This window comes from Halichondria panicea, chromosome 1, assembly GCF_963675165.1.
Source record: "Halichondria panicea chromosome 1, odHalPani1.1, whole genome shotgun sequence".
In the NCBI taxonomy this organism is placed as follows: Eukaryota; Metazoa; Porifera; class Demospongiae; order Suberitida; family Halichondriidae; genus Halichondria; species Halichondria panicea.
This window is the reverse complement of record NC_087377.1, coordinates 2,896,645-2,916,722: the sequence shown is the minus strand read 5'-3', so window position 1 is coordinate 2,916,722 and position 20,078 is coordinate 2,896,645. Positions and strand designations below refer to the sequence as shown.

Here is a 20,078-nt window from a genome sequence, read left to right as displayed (position 1 = left end):
TCGATCCCAGCCCCTCTCGCGGCTTTCTCAACTGAGAGCGGCCTGAAATCGAGGCTAGACAGTAACATAAAGTAGCCTCGAATCCAGGTGGATTACCACGTATGTGTGTGAGAGAATCCCTGCAGATCCTTGATCCCCTAGCCCTAGCTCTTGGCAGATCTATCTTCTTCTTGTGGGCCTGGTAAGCCACGTACTAATCACATACAATAGTCTATGAGTGATTCACAATACTCTATTAATAGTTCATTGCCAACAATTGCAAATGCAAACATTTATTTCACGTTTAATTAATTATTATACTCTTCTTACACTCTATTAAACTTTCTAGCGAAAGCAAAACATGGCGAGAGGAGAGGTATTAGCACAGCACAGCTTGCACCACTCGTTGGACTCGGGATGAGTGAACATGCATGTGCCATAAGACCTCGATTTAAGGCGACACCCAGGAGCTTCAGCAATTTTCTGACCTCTAAAAGTAGCGACAGCTGCGTCGACAATTATTTTTTAATGTCGCGTTCTAAATAGAGGTAAATGTAGCCACTCCATAGCCTCGATTGTAGCCCACTGGAAAATCAGTGTTTTAAGCGGCCTGAAATCGAGGCAAGTAGACTCTGTACAGTTTCCTCCAATTAGATGCGACCCTCTAAATATGCGACACCAGGACTTCAATATAATTTTTCAACCTCCAAAAGTAGCCACCTCCGGCTTTGTAATTATTAAAAAGTGTTGCTATAAATCGAGGTTTTACGGTATACTATTATATAATGTGCCACCTTGTGATTTCATGGGTGAGGGTGGCTTATTCCATTTCAGAGGTGGTATACATAATTATTACTCCGAAGAATTGTAGCTGATCAATGGAAGTTGTGTTGCTCTAATAAGCGTATAACTCTACATACTATATATATACCAGCGACAAGTATAGACTATAATTATTATAGAAATCTCTCCTTGGAGAGAAAGGGACTGGCCAGCTGCCGTGTTGAGAGTTGCCCTAGTGCGTGAAGAATGTCACGCTCCCACAAGAATGTAAATGTCACAAATGCTCATGTGCCACCGCCCACACGCTAACGACATAATTGTTGCTGCCTCGAGGCAAATGGTAGCTCCAGGCACTGTAATACATTTTAGTTATGTTGTCATTCATTGTGTGTGCATGTCATCACTTCCCTTAGGTTATATACAGGTTACGTACACACAGATGCATGTGAGGGACAAGGTCAACCTACACTGGCTTGTGTGGGAGGAAGTATACAAGTTATAAAGTACCTATAGTGGAGAAGTGCAAGATTGATGTTGGTAAGTCATTCCTGTAGTGGGTACTGTTTCATAGCAGAGGAGGTACCACATCCGCGTGTCTTTAACACACACACATTCCGAACTTTGATCTAAGGAATGTGTGTCTAAAACGTTTCCTTTGACAAGTGGATGTCGTACCTCCTCTGGTTTCATAGATCCTCTCTCTGATCGAAAATGTAGACAACCCGTGAATAATAAGGTTTAGTTACCAAGCAAGCGGTCATCTTGCTTTCCGAATACATCTGATGCCCAGCTATATACTACTTCCGTTACCCTTGACGTAACTATGTATATAGTGGTTGACTTGGTTTGCATTTCAAGCCACGTGAAAAGGTTGTATAATATCAAAATAGAACCCATAATAATAATTATTATAAATTATAGCATGCATACACGGACTATTTGTCCTGTAATAATTGTTTAGGCTCATATAATATGTTCCCATGCACATAGCAACGGTGTGACAGTTGTTGGCATGTAGCTGTATAGCTGGTACCTCTGAGAGTCAGGCACGCTATTATAGCTAAGAGCTTCATTCTGTCTCGAGGTATTTTGTCAACCGTGTGATAATTATATTGTTGTACCCTGAGCCTGGTACATGGTTGCTATGTTCGCTCAACTATTCAATAATGCATGGACACACGTACACACCGTCTCTATCGTAGCACAATACAAATGCATCCTGCTGGAACACTATAAAAGAAATAGCTAGTTTTTGAGCTGATAATTGTAAATCTTTGTAATTCTTTGCCAGCTCGATTTACGTATACACTGTGTTCTCTGAGGTGGTTATGAAGACAGCTGCATTCCTATTGGGCGTCTTGTGCCTGTGGTCATGGAAACCAGCCAGCGCACAGAGTAAGTGCAAGATAATTTTGACGTTCAATATTATTTTATCCGTAAATAATTTTTGCAAGAAAAGAGCATTGTCAATTTTTGCTATTGGCTTACATATACTGTACGTATGTAATAATTTTATTATGTGCTATTTATATAGGTTGTCAATTGCATGTAAGAAGCATTATACCTAATTAATTTATCTTCTTACATGGAAATATTAAAATATAGGTACCTGAACTACTAATCCATAAAAAAAATAAGGTTGCTAAGATTTTGAATCTTCCAATTAACTTATGACCTACTATAATAATAATCTGTCTACTTTTGCACTATGTGAAATTAATGTCTATTATGTCTTTGCAGTTACAATTCATCCATTTTGTTCGTTTATAATATAGACAGTAAACTGTAGCTATGACAAAAGCTTGCCTTCACTAGAATGTTCCTAGCTGTTGTAATAATAATTGGTAACAGTCAGTACCAACTATAATTATTCTGGTACAGGCAGGGTTTCATCTAGTGGGGGGGCAGGGACGAACCATCCCTGCCCCCCCCCCCCAATTTTGTAGAATAATGACATCACCACATTTAGTACTGTCTATGATGTGCAATTGGTAACTAGCATGTAACAGGGGGTGTGGTCAAATATTTTGTCCCCCAAACATTTAATCCTAGAGATGAATCCCTGAACTGTCCACTGTGACCTGCATGCAATATTGGCATGGGAATGCGGCAATGTTAACAATGTTGTTATTCAATAGACCCCCTATAAGTTAATTGGTGTCTACGAGTTCAGTGTAGCTTGTTAATTGTTTACCCTGGGCATGCAGGCCTTACTCATGACTTGGTTGCTACGTAGGATAGCTGCTACATACGTATAGTAACTGAAACGTTGCAACTTTAATTGAACGTTCTATGATCATTTTTTTCATATACGACTCGATCCACACACACTTAACAATTTATTAAGACACGTATACAATTAAATAAATTAATTAAGAAATTAAGTTCCCTTTTACAAATGTTAATTGTTCACCTAGCTGGTTACTGTAGATACAGCTAGTATAGTAGCAGGTTCTGATTGACATCATTGATTGACATCATTGATTGACATCATTGATTGCACATCTTCCTCTCCCTCTTCTCAGCTGTCTCCATTGAAAACCCTACTTACATTGCGACAGAGGGAGGCGACAGTTTGACTATCTGTGTGGTGCTGGACATGAACAGTGTACCCATTACACAGGCCTCTCAAGTTGCTCTGACTATAGACTGTAAGTGTATAATATAAAAATACCGTATAGCGGTATTTTTATTTCCTCACCAGAGGAGGCACGACACGCGTGCCTCGATTAGTTTAATTGCCTCTGCAATTAACGTTGAATGTAGGCATAACCATTTTCGAGTCACGCATGTCGCACTCTGGTCTCCCACTTTCTTTCTCACTATATATAATTGTTATTATGATATAATTATTTTGTGCCCTCCAGTAAGTACCTAATACATACAGGTATACATATTTTATTAATTAATGTGTCTCTAATTGTGACCTCTTTTCTCTACAGTGCCCCTTATCAACTTCCAGTTACTTGTGACTTTGTCGCTAGACCCCGGCGTTGATAGGATGTGTGGATCGTTAAATTTCCCCAACAACAATGTTGACGACGGAACTCAAACTCTGACTATCCAGGCGACCACTAACAGTGCTGGTATTAGTTTGGGCCGGAGTGTTGCAACTCTGACTCTATTGGATGATGATGGTAAGGGTGTGTGTGTGTGAGAGAGCCCTGGGGGGTTGTGTGATGTGTGTGTGTGTGGGAGAGCCCTGGGGGATTGTGTGATGTGTGTGTGTGGGAGGGCCCTGGGGGTTGTGTGATGTGTGTGTGTGGGAGGGCCCTGGGGGTTGTGTGATGTGTGTGTTTGTGGGAGAGCCCTGGGGGGTTGTGTGATGTGTGTGTGTGAGGGCCCTGGGGGTTATGTGATGTGTGTGTGTGGGAGGGCCCTGGGGGTTGTGATGTGTGTGTGGGAGGGCCCTGGGGGGTTGTGTGATGTGTGTGTGCGTGGGAAGAGGTTGTGTGTGTGTGTGTGTTAAGAAATACTTAAAAAGGATATTTGAAGGGTATTATTTCAGCTCTAGACTTTCAAGTGCGCATTCTCCTTTACTAGTATCAGGCTTCTACTGATACAACTGGTGGCTTCTTTTGCCTACCTATGGAATGTGAGAGGTTAGCATTGCTAGGTACGGTACTAGCTAGGTTACTAGGTACGGTACTAGCTGGGCTACTAGGTACGGTACTAGGTACGGTACTAGGAGGGGTAGCTGACTGGATGCCTCTGTTGCCCAGTAGCGAGTGTGCATGTGTTTCTTATGTAACTGTGTGCGTATACTGGTAATAAGTTGGTGGTTATCGTAACTAATTGTGGATTTCACTTAGAAATCTATTAACAAATTTCAAGCACTGTTTTCTATAAAGCATACAATGTACACTGTACAGTTGTAGCACTACATGTATATACACTGTTCTTAAATCCCCCACACACACACACACACACACACACACACACACACACACACACACACACACACACACACACACACACACACACACCCAGGTGTACCGATGTGTCCAGGTCTGAGCAACCCAGAGAACGGTGCCGTCTCTTTCTCTCAAGGTATGATTGAAGGCTCCGTGGCAATGTACTCGTGTAACACCCCCTATATCCTCAACGGGAACACTCAACGAACATGCACTGTATTGGTTGGGGCGGGTTTACTCTGGACTGGGACTGAACCAACATGCGAGTTCCCAACCTCCAATAGCGGTGAGTGCAATTATAGACAACGCATACTGTTTAAATGAACTTGAAATGACAGCTAATGTACAAAAAGCGATCGCTACTTTAAACATTATTGTGATAGGCCTTTCAAAGAGCTGCAAAATGCACTTGTAATTGATTATCGACCATAAATATAGCTTTCGAAATAACGTAGCGATCTTTCAGAGAAATCACTATTATATAATAAGGCTTTTTTGCGTGACACCGAATCAAGATTTATGATTACCATTTCTTAATTGCAAACTGCATGTGATATTTCACTTATTAAATTATTTGTACGACTCTATCCCTACACGTCCACGCACATGCAGCTTCGATATCCTATCAACTTGCTGCCTACACTGTCATGGAGGCTAGTAGTACCCAGGTCTGCATAGTCATTGAGGGTGGCTTCGTCGGAATTTCCTTTGGTATCTGGTATCACCGTGTCTTTCGTAAGTCCCTCTTACGTTCTTTTATACATCTCCTGAACTTATGAAATCATCAGACCATGTCTTTGTTTTTTTACGCACATATTGCACGTATGACATACATTCATGATATAGTGTGTGTTGTTGTTTTTTCAATAGAAGTATCTTTATTTACTGCCTGTTTTTCTCATCCATGCAGCTTCTTTTTCTATTTGGGCCCACTGGGAATTCCGCGCTGGATTGGTGGCTGGAGACGTAGTGTGCGGTACTTTGTCTGCTGCCGAAGACAACCTTCGCGAAAATGGCGCGACGGTCACCGTTCCTCTTGAGATCCCAGGGAACGTGACAGGTGTTTCTGCTGTGGGAAACACTGCTTTCTCTCTTACCTTCCTCGATAACGACGGTAAGTGTCACACTATACTCTAACTATACTGTCTAATAGAGGTTTGGTTTAATGACCTAGTTATAGTGTTGCTAGCTTGCTTACTTTTCAACACTAGCTAGCGCTAGCAAACGAGTCATCTCTCATCATGCAGTAAGATTGTGTATCATACACATGATTTAATTGTCAAATATACGTACATGTATATTGTTGAACGATACAAGCTGCACATCATGTACAGTGTATATAGTTTAGCTTGTATAGTATAGATATAGATCAGCTACAAGAGTTAGCCGTGTGTTACAATGGAGAAATAAACTACCCGAGTTGGCATATAACTACATGTAGTGGATACATAATTATAAGTACAAGTATCTCACACAAAATCACTCCCTGCATCCCCCTCCCACCCACTCATACACCCACACACTCGTACATCCCTCCCACTCATACACTCACACACTCGTACATCCCACCCACTCATACACCCCTCCCATTCATACACCCCACCCACTCATACAGGTCCTGAAATAGACGAGTGTGCTATGGGTCTTGATAACTGTTCCCCAAATGCTTTGTGCACGAACACACCGGGAGGCTTCTTCTGTACTTGTAACTCTGGCTTCACTGGAAATGGAGTGACTTGTTTCGGTACGTTGACGATGGTGGGGTGAAATTAGCTTCGATAGTTACGGGGTCAGAGGTCAATCATGAGTGGTATTAATTTTGGTTAGCTGCATGTGCTCTCAAAGTCGACCTATCAATGTATTGCCATGGTATTTATTTTGAATTTGCACACTGACCAATCCAAGTGTGCAAATTCCAAGCTTGTGACAGATACAAGAAGTCACGCTACTCTCCGCATACATCTGATACACAGTATGCCTACGTTCGATATACTCTCTTCTCTATCATAATATTACTCTTGGTAATGATCATAATATCTAATGGCTATGAGGGCCACAAGCTGTTTAATGGCCCGGTAGTAGATTGTGGTCAAGGGCCCCTATATTGGTACTTTGATCTCAGAGGTCAAAGGACAACAAGTGAATAACAGTTCATTTTCTCAGATATCGACGAGTGTAGTCTCAGCACGAACAACTGCTCTTTTAATGGTGCTTGTTTGAACACTGAGGGTTCCTTCCTGTGCTTCTGTAACATTGGCTTCAGTGGAGATGGTGTCGTGTGTGAAAGTGAGTCGCTGATATTATAATTATGTACATGCAGTACATATACCGTATAATAATTTATAGCGGGTAATTTTCGGGGGCAAAACATTAGTGGTTGGGCAATATTTAGTCATTTCGTGGATAATATTTTCGTGGTTGCTGCTTGCATAGCCTCGAGACCAGGCCGATTAAAATACGGCCTGGTGTCTATTGCATGGGTGATAGTGGAATCTGGGTGACTCGTTATACTTTAGTAAACCTTTGTAAAATTATACCGTAAACTAGTTTGTTTACTAGTTTCTTTCCGTATTAATTTTAACAAATACTTGTCTCCTATGAAGCTGTGGCTTATGCTCTCTATTACGTTGTCGAGAAGACTTGCTAGCTAGCTGTGGCCCTCTATGGTGTTGTCGAGAAGGCTTGCACACTAGTCTGAAGCCAGAAGAAGCTCTCATTTGTACAGTTCAATAAATCACGACCATCCAACCATCATAGAGGTAGATGAGAGCCTCTTTTGGTTTCAGATTAGTGTGCAAGCCTTCTCGACAACACCATAGAGGGCCACAGCTAGCTAGCTAGGCTATAAAGCTTCATATACATTTTAGATAGTACGTGGGCGTGTATGGACCACGCCTATGATTAATTACACATGCAATAGATACCAGGCCGTATTTGAATCGGCCTGGATTCGAGGCTACTGCTTGCACTGCAGGTAAAGGTAGGCGGCAAGGTTGCTTCATTCGTGGGTAAAATATTCATGATCTAGTGTTCAACCACAAAAACCACAAATATTAATTTTTGCCCCACGAAAATTACCAGCTATATACGGTATAGTAATTTATTATAGGAACTCATTTCATTGGCTAGCTCCTGTTGTAATGGCATCAATCCTGTTATTACAATGTTGTAATGGCATCAATCCTGTTATTACAATGTTGTAATGGCATCAATCCTGTTATTACAATGTTGTAATGGCATCAATCCTGTTATTACAATACTATAGCTTAATTGTCAATAAATGTACGTACCTGTACCTCTCAAAAACTGCGATCTCTATAATTTTTTCACCCTCCATATGCGTAGACCGACCAGTGCCTTAAAAGGCTTAATGTTCGCTAATTTCGTGGGTTAGCAATCCTACACGAAAATATTATAGTCCACGAAAAAAGAATTATCTGCTATAACATGCAAAGATTAAAGGCGTGGCTTTCGGTAAGCAGTCATTCCATGAACATTATGCAACGAAGTGCTTGTATTATTCCACGAAATAATAAGTGCCTCGAAAATTTTGCGCTATACGGTATCTGATTGATTCATGAATTAACATCTCTTGTCTCATGCATTCCCTCCTCCCTCCAGATGACAACGAGTGTATGCTTGGCACTGACAACTGCGATGACAATGCTCTCTGTATAGACACTTTTGGAGGGTTCCTTTGCAACTGTAACTCTGGTTTCCGTGGTAATGGAATGACCTGTCTTGGTAAGTGGGTGCATGTGGCAGAGATTTTTTTGGCAGCAAATTAATTTTTACATGAACGATAACAAAATGCATGTATAGTCGCAGTATACCTTTTAGATATTTTGAAGCTCTTTCAAATAGTTATTGAGACCTCCTGAGGTCAAAGTTCACCTTTAATTAGCTGCATCTCTTTCAGTATCAGAGAATGGAAGTCATTATTACATATATTCAGTGTTCACATTTGTACATTATTATTATTATTGTACATACGTGTACGTGTGCTGTAGTTGCATGGCTCTTGTTTTTTTTTGCTGATGTGCTTCAACGGCATTGTTTCTCTGTCTGCAGATGAAGATGAGTGTGCTCTTGGCACGGATAATTGTGCTGACGAAGCTACGTGCACTAACTTTATCGGGGGATTCACTTGTACTTGCCCTTCAGGTTTCACGGGAGACGGTGGGACTTGCGTTGGTAAGGAAGTTTTTTAAATAAAAGTTAGCAAGCTAATAATTATACATAATTATAATAATAATGTGTTCAACAAACAGTCGGGTGCTATAATATAGCTGCTTAGGTATTTGCATGCAGAGTCTTATTTGTACTTGCACATTCTTGTTTTCGTAAAAATTGTAGTTTTCTGGGAAACTTACAGTGTAAATTGTTGTTATACAAATATCATCGCAGTACCTCCCCACCCTCTCAGATATTGACGAGTGTGCCGTGGGTTCCGATGATTGCGATGCCAATGCTGCTTGTATTAACAATGCCGGCTCTTTCGACTGTCTTTGTTTCGTTGGTTTCCGTGGAGACGGTCGCTCTGGCAACTGTGCTGGTAAGATAACTTGGAAGATTGGTCCTAAATATTATTATTATTATGTGTGTGCAATACGACCTTTGAACCTTCCAAGTTAATGTAGCTGCATGTTGCCGGCATTCAATAAAAATAACGGTCAAGACTCATTCACACAAAATAATACGCATGTCTACTAGTAGACATAACAATAAAAGCCCTCCTCGTTTAAACGCCCCCTCTAAAGACTTTGATCTGAAATAAACGCGTTAATCAAGTGAATACTGTACATAATTATATATAGCTCTTTAATTGCCCCGCTCCCCTCATGATACAGATATTGACGAATGTAGTGAGGATCAGGATGACTGCGACGACGACAATGCTCAGTGTACTAACACAATGGGCAGCTTCACTTGTGCTTGTGACTCCGGTTACTTTGGTGATGGATCTATGTGCACAGGTGAGTGTTGTGTAATGGGTGTGGTCTCACTTAATGGGTGTGGTGTCTCACGGGAGGCGATTTGTTTGGCAGTGATATCTTATGAGTGAAGTATTTTAATGTCGGTTTGACTATTATTTATCGCTCTGGTAGAAATTGCCTTAGAACTGACTGTATAATAGTCCTGTACGAGCTGATTGTCACTACAGTGGATATCCCATACGCACTGTTCCATTCCCATACACACTGTTCCATTCCCATACGCACTGTTTCATTCCCATACACACTGTTCCATTCCCACACAGACATAGACGAGTGTGCCTCTGAACAGGACAACTGTCACCCCAATGCCACCTGCACAAACACCCCCGGCAACTTCAGCTGTGTCTGTGATGATGACTTCTTTGGAAACGGCGTCGTTTGCATGCCGGGTACGTACGATTAGTATTGTGTGTACAAGTGCTTTTAATTAACACACACTTTGAATATTCATAAGTAGTGCAACGAGCACGCTATGTAGTACCAAGGGCGTATGAAGAGAAGAGGGCATGCAACTACGTATTAGAAATAGGCGGGGGCTTATGTCTAAAAATTGTAAAGAATGTACTTTATAGTCTTGCCTCGATCACTTTTACTCTATTCCCTAGTGGGCGGTTGGCTAAATATAGTATATAGTATATCCTGCTGTACATCTCATCAATAATACGACGCATACGCAGTATACATTGTGAGTTACATGCCCTCTTCTCTTCATACGCCCTTGATATTATGATAATCATTATAATATTATAATAATTATACTGTTTGGTAGTGTGTCTATATACACATGTAGCCCGCCTGCACTCATGGTAGGCTATTGGTTACCATTACAGCGGGTAATTTTCAAGGGGTAAAATATTCGTTATTTTCGTGGGCAAGCTGACCTCCACGAAAACCTAGGCGTGGCTTACCAGAACGTAGGAATGCAGTGCAGGCAATGAAGTCATTAACTCACCGTTTTTTATGTAGTTGAACGAATTATTTTCCCCACGAAAATTATACCCACTATACGTTATTCAAACCAGCAACTTAGGTATGTACCACGCTTATAGGTTGTACGTACTTGTTCACCCCACCTACACTCACGCCCACACACACTCATGCCCACCACACACACCACACACAGACATGGTTCAGCTACGACTGGTCCCACAGCTCTACAGTGTGGTGGAGGGGGAGTACCTTGCCGTCGCTATCAATGTGTACAATCCTAGCGATGAGAACATCACAGTATCCGGAAGCTTCCATGTATCCGGTGGTGGTGAGTAACGGTTAATTAGTGTAGGGGCGTCCCTTTTTGATTAGTGTAGGGGCATCCCCTTCTTATGACTTTAATTAGTGTAGGGGCGTCCTTTTAGTGTAGGGGCATCCCCTTCTTATGACTTTAATTAGTGTAGGGGCGTCCTTTTTTGATGAGATTAATTAGTGTAGGGAGCTTCCTTTTGATGAGTACAGGACCGTTTCAAACAAAGTTGAATAAGTGTTATAATCATAGTGGTGCAGTTCACTATAGCCACGCCCACACAATAACCATAGTTGGGAATAGCATACTGTATTACTAGAATGTTTTGCGAGCATCAAACATTTGCGAATTTTGCGAGGGTTGATCCATTTGCAACAATCAAATCCGCAAAACCTAAATTATTACAAGTAAATACACACGCTCCTTGCCAGAACGAGATTGCAAAGGGTCAAATTTTCTGTTGATTCGGCTCATTCGCAAAGGTTTTTCACCCGCAAAATATTCTAGTAATACGGTAACGACATTTTCATGGCAAAAAATAATCTGTCCATCCCCCCTCCCTCCTCCCTCCTCCCCCAGTATTCAGATTTTACGTATTCTTCACTTTTGAGGCACTGGCTCAAGCCACGTTTGTCGAATATGTGAACGTTATGTTTCCTGATGATAGCATTCTCAACAAGATGGCGCAACAGAGCGTGGAATTGGAACTGGAATCAACCAGTGAATTGGCAGTGGTCGTCGAGGGTTACGATTCCGCTGATATTATTGTTGTTGATGATGACAGTAAGTCGACGATGTGAATACTGTGACGTGTGTGACATGTGTAGTGCATGTTTATATAGCGTACAATGTATTTCTGAATCATAATTGTAATATATAGTCATAAAATTAATTTTATTGTAACAAATTAATGAGTCAATATAAGTTGACGTTATGTACGTAGCTATAATTATAATTATGGGAAGGAGCTTAATACATATACGTACAATCTGTTTTGGCCAACCCAGGTCAGCGGGAACTATAAGTATACAGTTCCTGCTACACTGCACATGCATGTGCTATACTGCACATGCATGTGCTACACTGCACATGCATGTGCTACACTGCACATGCATGTGCTACACTGCACATGCATGTGCTACACTGCACATGCATGTGCTACACTGCACATGCATGTGCTACACTGCACATGCATGTGCTACACTGCACATGCATGTGCTACACTGCACATGCATGTGCTATACTGCACATGCATGTGCGTGTAAACACACGATCTTAATCACTGCTAACTATACTCGAAACCCCCCCCCCCCTCCAGTTGTCAAGATTGGCTTCAATGCGACGCGGGTGTATGTCCTGGAGGATGCTGGTTTGGTGCATGTGTGCGTGGAGCTCATCCGAGGAGAGGGTTGCCAACGCCCCATAGTGCTACGTGCGAACACAAAGGAGTGCCCCGACGACGCCTACCCTGCCGATGGTGAGTGGGCGTGGTGTGTGGGGGTACATACTTGAAGGACAATATGACTCTCTATAGAATGGATGTTTGTGTTCTTAATCAAGAGAGTATAGTGTGCGTTGCAGTTGCTTTCAACAGCCATACATTTATGTACTGTTGATCTAATGTATGATTTGAAAGCTTTAAATAATGAAAGCACCGCGGGTGCTGATGCCTCGGTGGAGGTGCCAAAGCTACATAACTACTAGCTAGCTTTTATACACTGTCACATTGATTATAATTATCATGATGAGAACATTATTTTTTAATTTTGCTGCATTGTGAAACTCAAAGAGTAGGTAATGATCGACCATGATTGTTGTTAAAAACGATCGATGCCAAAAGTTCAAGTCTAAAATTAATGGCTGCAAGTCAGCAGAGCCTTGCAGCTCTCTTTTCACTCTGTAGCCATTTGTGAAATTGATCTCTTTGGACACACCCTTTAATTATTCCTGTGGATGTAATGCGCATGCGCGCTCATTCCCCCTGTGATATCCAAGATCCAGAAGCCACAAAACACTACTATATAACAATTATAGATAACAATATGCATGTACACAAGTCCTTTTAGATATTATAATTATACACTGAACTACAGATCCTGGAAGAATCAATTTTCTTCTTTCTTGAGGTCCTGGTATTAAAGCCACATAATACAACAATAGATGCATGTAATAAGTCTTTTCTTCTCAGTGACTTTATATAGATAAGCTAACTTTATGAATTACAGCTACCAATAGCTAGCGTTCTAGTGCAGAGCTAACTACTAAGTAGAGTAGCAACACTCGGTGAACAAGTTTTGCTACGGACTCTTCTGAAAAGGCTGCAATGGCATTCCAAGTAAGCAAAACTAGGCATAACTCAAGAACGAAGCTTTATTTTGCAAATCCACAAATATCATGCCAAGAAAACATGACTAGAAGCCTATAGAAACTCTTACTTGCACTTCATTGATCCTTGAGCAGCTGAAATAGTCTACACACACACACACAGACACACAAACACACTACCGTATACCTCGCTTGCGCATGCGCACCGAGGCATAAAAAGACTTTTCCTAGTTTCAATTCAAAATTCAAAGGCCTAATTTTTTATTTTTTGGTCTTCACACACCTAACCCACCCACTCACCCCCCCAACTCCCCACACACACCACTGCAGAAGGTGCTGACTTCGAAGCCCTATGGGAGATTGGCTCCATCGCTATCAACTCAGAGCAGGGCTCGACAGAATGTTTCTATGTGAATATCGAAGATGATATTAACATTGAAGCAAACGAAACATTCAAAATCATGTTGGAAGCTGTGGACGTTAACGTGTATGTACTGGTTGACACGGTAACCGTAGTCATCATTGATGACGACAACATTACTCGTAAGTACCTGTATATCATTATTGGTGACACCATTATTTTACTGCACGAATGATGGCACTTTGTTAGACTGACCATAATTACACCTGTACTTCTTGTACGGTATGACATCACGATTCTTGCCAAATTGCAAAAGTTAAATAGCGAATTAAGTGTAAAAATAATGTTCGGCTAATTTAATTGTCTAGTACTCTCAAACACTGTTACTGTTCGGTACGTAGTACGGTAGTTTGTGTATTTTCTTATTGTTCCCAATTAACTTCTAATGTAAATTACATATCTCTCTCTCTCTCTGTAGGGTTCTGTCCTGAACTCAGCGTTGCCAATGGTAGCGTCACTGTTGGTGGTGGTCAACAGCTAATGGGAGAGCAGGCGGTGGGAACCACGGCCCATTACAGGCACGTACATGATAATAAACTGTGCAGCACTCTTAACAGTAAAAGTTTCAACTTTTGGTAGAGGGATTCACGATACTTATATTAATTTCTCCTCACATGCTGTCAAGAGTAAATTATACTGTAATTACCGGGAATGTGCATGTGCTAGGAATTCTACAACTATACCGTATTACTAGAATGTTTTGCGAGCATCAAACATTTGCGAATTTTGCGATGGTTAATTGATCAATTCGCAACGATAAAATCCGCAAAACCTATAATTATTACTAGTAAATACACACGATCCTTGCCAGAGCGCAATAGTTAGATCGCAAAGGGTCAAACTTTCTGCTCATTTGGCTCATTTGCCAAAGTTTTTCACCCGCAAAATATTCTAGTAATACGGTATCCCATTTTACCTAGCTTGTGTATGGGTGACGAATGTGCCAAAATTAACTTTTTTTCGAAAAAGTAATGAGAGCATCAAAAAAGTAACTTTGGTGCAATTGGCGTCCCATAGTTGTGAGGTTACTATGAAAAGTACACTTCAAAGAGCTGCCTGCCAATACAGTACCAATATTGTTAGAGTGGTCTTAATTCCACATTAATTTAAGCTAATATTGCCACAGTTGTGACGAGTTCTACGAGCTGGAGGCTGGCAATCCATACCGGAACTGCCAGGCGAATGGAACCTGGACAGGAGAGGATCTGACCTGCATGCGCATTGGTAAGTCTAGCACGTTATATTATTATTATTATCAATATAATTATAATTATTATATAAAGTTGCAACAATTTAGTGATGCAGTTTTATTATAGTTTCTTGTTTGTACACATCTGTACTTTTAATTAAACGTTATACTTTGTACGCACGTAATTCACTCTGTCCCCCCCCCCCCCCAGCTATCAACTTGACCTGTACCCCCTTCATGGGGGGCAACCCCGTAGTGCAACCTGACCTTAGTTGTACGGCAATGGGTCCACTCCCTACCTTCAATACTGTCTGTAGCTTTAACGACGGAGCATATGAAGAATGTGGTAAGTAATCCATCTATAAAGTGAACTAAATAGTAGTTTATGTCTGGCCAAAATTGTCCATTTTCAGCTATAAGTAAATTAACGTATGTTTTTTTCAATACAACATGAATTATCTCCCAATATTTTGTTATACTGATCTCACGATATTGGTGATGATTCAATTTGCACATGTCGATCACATGCTTGTATATACCATAATTATTACTGTACCTTTCCCTCAGATCTTGCGGCACCTATATCAAGTGAAGTGGTTGGCCGACTTGGTTCTGGTAACCACACCCTCTATATTATGGTTACGGACAGCGATGGAGAGACAGCTCAGTTTTCATTCGATTTCATGATTGCTCCAGCACTCGGTACGTGCATGCAACACTGTGTGTATTGTATAATATTATTGCCTACATAATTCTTACTAGCACTTCCCTGCATGACAGTTCCGTTTACTCTCTGAGACGTACGCATATATGTATGAATTTGATTTGTAACTAAATTGTGTGGGTGTGTGGGTGTATGTGTGGGCGTGCGTGGGTGTCTGTGTGCAGCTCTTCATTGTTCTCTCCCTCCTAGGACTTAACTGTGTGCGAGTGGAGCTCACAGCTTTCTTCTATAGCTTCACCTGCACAGCTGACACCAGCTTGACATCTTTGTTATGTTCCGTGAACCCAAGTCTCGGCAATGTCCCTTGTGAGTGAAAATAAGCTTCCAATTTAGTAGACATAACATACATTGTACATACACAATCTATAGTGGTGGCCCTTGATGGAGACTTTGGGGCCCATTAACCTGGCTGTATTATAGAGGGTGGCCTGCTAACACAGGTCCAAACACATGCTATGGAGACTTTGGGGCGCATTAACCTGGCTGTATTATAGAGGGTGGCCTGCTAACACAGGTCCAAACACATGCTATGGAGACTTTGAGGCCCATTAACCTGGCTGTATTATAGACGGTGGCCTGCTAACACAGGTCCAAGCTATGGAGAGTCTTTGGGGCCCATTAACCTGACTGTATTATAGAGGGTGGCCTGCTAACACAGGTCCAAACACATGCTATGGAGACTTTGGGGCCCATTAACCTGGCTGTACTATAGACGGTGGCCTGCTAACACAGGTCCAAACACATGCTATGGAGACTTTGGGGCCCATTAACCTGGCTGTATTATAGAGGGTGGCCTGCTAACACAGGTCCAAACACATGCTATGGAGAGATTTTGGGGCCCATTAACCTGGCTGTATTATAGAGGGTGGCCTGCTAACACAGGTCCAAACACATGCTATGGAGACTTTGGGGCCCATTAACCTGGCTGTACTATAGACGGTGGCCTGCTAACACAGGTCCAAACACATGCTATGGAGACTTTGGGGCCCATTAACCTGGCTGTATTATAGAGGGTGGCCTGCTAACACAGGTCCAAGCTATGGAGAGACTTTGAGGCCCATTAACCTGGCTGTATTATAGAGGGTGGCCTGCTTATAGGGACACCACAATTAATCGACAAGCAGGCTTCTCTATAATTTTTTTAGGTACAATTTCACTAGCTGTGGACGTGAGTCCATTTGATCATTAAATTTACTATCTCTGAAAATCCAAGAATTGTATTATAATAGTGTATGGATATATTCAATGTGTTGCACGATTGCATTTCTGGGGAAAATTGATTGACGTTTAATTTTTCGTTTACAGGTATGCTAGACGTAGTCAACACCATTCCGGCCCCACCTCTCATGGACGGTGTCGATTATAGCCTCACAGTCACAGCTATTGATGTCTTCCAGCAGCAAGAAGTCGTTACCAGAACATTCACACTCCCAGGTATGTACATAGGTCTGTAGACAAGTGTGCGACGATGCTGTACACGTACGTACAATATATATATATTTGTACCATGATGTGCTCTGACACTAAGGAATAGCCATTGAAACTCTTAGGATACTCCAGGGTACAAATGCCATGTACCCTGCTAGGGTATACATTCATGTACCCTAGGGTACATTGACTTGCTTGTGGTACAGCCTAAAGCCCACCCTCCACCCTTAAAGGAGCCACTCTTTTATAGATCACTACTGTGACACACTAGGATCACATTGTGAAGTTTTCCAATCAGATGCACTAAAACTACCTGACCCCATTGGAACTTGAGTGTGAAGTTGTAAATGTGGTTTGTCAAGTGCAAGCACACACACACAAAATGTGCACAGTGCATGCACGGCAGGGATCAAAGAGTGTTTACTACTACCAAGAGCACATTACAGAAGTGGAGCGTCTTACCTCGGGCTCGTGGAAGCATGACCTTATATGCAAAACCACTAAGTAGATCTGCAGGCGAGTGCTAATTGAGCTGACGGTGCACTTTTACCAAGCATAGGTCAATAAAAGTGAAAAGCTACAGCTAGCTAGCTAGCTATAGGCCTGGTAGTAAGCTCTCTCTTCTAAGAACACTAGTAAGACTCCCTACTGCAAAAACAAAACGCCTAGTATGTGTTAGTCTAAGTCTAGCAAACTTTCTCTGTACAAAGTAACTGGATATGCTCCTATTTTAGAACTTTCTGTACCTCACCAATGACAGTCTCTTCCACGATGTATACCAACATCCATCAAAGACCTAGCTATTCATTTTAGCTCTTTTTGGTTCAACCTAGCTCTCCTGCTGCTGCACTACATACAAAATCCGTTCATAATAATATTCACAGGATGACCGTGGTCTGTAATTAATTTTATGTACACAGTACTTACACACTTTTCTTATAAGGCAATGCGGCGTTTAGGAAAGCACACGAGATGCGATTTCCAAACCCATGCACAGTTGACGCTCCTTCTGTAATGTGCTCCTGGTACTACTCGGTTGTAAATTGTTATTGTACTACCTCGTGCAGTTGTATGTATTCCCTCGGGGAATACATAGAACAGCCCCGGTAGTACAAATCCAATACATCCTTGGGTATATCCATGGTACACAACTATTACATGTATACAGCTATTTCATTGGTCTAAATGCACGTACGTGCTGTAAAACTTGTTAAATATCCTGTACTTACTTTAGCCATTCACCCAGCAAGCTATTGTGTGACTATACTCCACCCTCCTCCCTCCCTCCACAGATGCACCTACCCTAGAGGTGCTGTTCATTGATGATACACCTATTGTGGACGGAACTGGTATAGTAGTCTCATTCGAAGCAAATAATCCTTTGGCATCAGCTACCTGTGCCATTTCTGGTCGCAACCCTATTTCTGGGCCATGTACGTTTCCACCACTCGATTGTCATGCAGTACCGTCCCTACAATGCTATCGCTATTGACCTCCCTAAAGAGACCACCTCTCTATTGAGACCACTCAGTACTGTCCCTACAATGCTATCACTATTGATCTCCCTAAAGAGACCACCTCTCTATTGAGACCACTCAGTACTGTCCCTACAATGCTATCACTATTGATATCCCTAAAGAGACCACCTCTCTATTGACACCACTCAGTGCTGTTCCTACAATGCTCACATTATTGATCTAATATCTTCAATTAAACAATGAAAATTTTTTCTACAGGTAATCTCGGTATGGATGCATTCTCTGGTAGCTTTGTGTTCTCTCCAGTGGACAGAGTTGGTCCTAGAGACATCACCATCACAGCTACAGCTTCTAACGGCCAGACTTTCACACTAACCAGAGGAGTTCGTTCAGGTGTGGTGAATGGTGTACACACACACAACCCACCCACACACACACACACACAACCCACACACACACACACACACACACACACACACACACACACAGGTTCGACTGGACGGTGTTCCGCTCATCTCATCAACGAAGGAGTGGTTATCAGCGGCACCAGTGTAACTGTGGAGTTTATGATCTCTGGGCCAACTGACGACAATACAAGTAGTACCTGCCGAATCGGCTCGCAAGTACTGGATCCTTGTAAGCAGTTTGCATGATACTGAGTGCATGTGTACGTAGTTTAGCGGCGCCTTTTGATACAGATCTAGTCGGGCATCGCCGCCCTCCTTGAAGGAGGTCGGGAATCAAGCCTATCCACAGTTTTGTTCTGGCCTGTTACGCAATAGTATCATGAGTATCTATGTGGGTGCTAGCCAATAGCGATGAATAACATTTATTAAAATGGATGTTGCTCGGTCAATCCAACGTGTGCACAATTCACACGTGGTAAGTTGGGTGGGTTTGATGAGATACTGCAATCTGATTGGAGCTGGTGGAATTCCACCAGCAGAACAAAACTGTGGATAGGCTTGATTCCCGACCTCCTTCCGGGAACTGGTAGAGGGCGGCGGCGCCCGACTAATACAGAACCTCCTCGTACGTACTCAAAACATTTTGGGTCCACAATGTGTTAGTGTTCGTATATCTGTTTGTCTATACATGACATGCATATACATTGTAGATAATATGAAATTGTCACGTTATAATTTGCATTATCTATACCCCCACAGTGACACAAACTTACCCCACCACTCCACACACGCACACACACACACACACACACACACACACACACACACACACACACACACACACACACAGGTACGAGCGGAGACACAATCAATAATGTGAGCACAGCGGACCTCCAGGAAGGGCTAATCATCACTCCCGTTGACAGTACCCCGCTCCTTTGCACGAGGATCCTACCTCGCTTGATAAGTCTCGTAGTTTAGAAGAACAGCTGGTAGATGTTTATGCTCGTCGTTGTAGCATTTCTAGTGTGTAGCTAGCGTATGAACACATGACATTGTAGAAGATCCATAAATTATTACATATACCGTATAGCGGGTTATTTTTATATCAGGTGGAGATTTTCATATATATTTCGTATTAAAACTCCTACCGCAATTGGTTAATTATCAAATAATTCTATATTATACTGATC

At 41.9% G+C, this 20,078-nt stretch overlaps 1 protein-coding gene across 2 annotated transcripts; it reads left to right on the top strand.

Moving 5' to 3' along the window:
- Nucleotides 1-1,280: 1,280 nt before the first annotated feature.
- On the top strand, nucleotides 1,281-20,067 carry LOC135352313 (uncharacterized). Of its 2 annotated transcripts, XM_064551481.1 has the most exons (28): nucleotides 1,281-1,299; nucleotides 2,054-2,157; nucleotides 3,288-3,413; nucleotides 3,705-3,899; nucleotides 4,753-4,962; nucleotides 5,289-5,411; nucleotides 5,587-5,790; nucleotides 6,292-6,420; nucleotides 6,840-6,962; nucleotides 8,298-8,420; nucleotides 8,748-8,870; nucleotides 9,103-9,231; nucleotides 9,527-9,652; nucleotides 9,937-10,062; nucleotides 10,797-10,931; nucleotides 11,493-11,696; nucleotides 12,232-12,390; nucleotides 13,569-13,781; nucleotides 14,078-14,177; nucleotides 14,786-14,883; nucleotides 15,060-15,194; nucleotides 15,416-15,550; nucleotides 15,762-15,878; nucleotides 16,878-17,006; nucleotides 18,293-18,433; nucleotides 18,737-18,871; nucleotides 18,968-19,114; nucleotides 19,736-20,067. In XM_064551481.1, exons 2-28 carry the CDS (start codon nucleotides 2,091-2,093, stop codon nucleotides 19,864-19,866), a joined length of 3,783 nt encoding a protein of 1,260 aa, XP_064407551.1. In that variant the 5' UTR covers nucleotides 1,281-1,299; nucleotides 2,054-2,090; the 3' UTR covers nucleotides 19,867-20,067. The 2 variants fall into 2 exon arrangements, 1 of the variants encoding a protein (XP_064407551.1); XR_010399740.1 differs by lacking the exons at nucleotides 1,281-1,299; nucleotides 19,736-20,067 and adding an exon at nucleotides 19,456-19,735 and having other exon boundaries at nucleotides 1,999-2,157; nucleotides 18,968-19,197.
- The last annotated feature ends 11 nt before the right edge of the window (nucleotides 20,068-20,078 follow it).

What these genes read in the sequence shown, in the direction of transcription:
- LOC135352313 (XM_064551481.1), top strand. Translation starts at nt 2,091, where the DNA reads ATGAAGACAGCTGCATTCCTATTGGGCGTCTTGTGCCTGTGGTCATGG. An exon ending in GGAACCACGGCCCATTACAG is followed by an intron (nt 14,178 to 14,785) that starts GCACGTACATGA and finishes ATATTGCCACAG; the next exon opens with TTGTGACGAGTTCTACGAGC. An exon ending in CAACCCTATTTCTGGGCCAT is followed by an intron (nt 18,434 to 18,736) that starts GTACGTTTCCAC and finishes TTTTTTCTACAG; the next exon opens with GTAATCTCGGTATGGATGCA.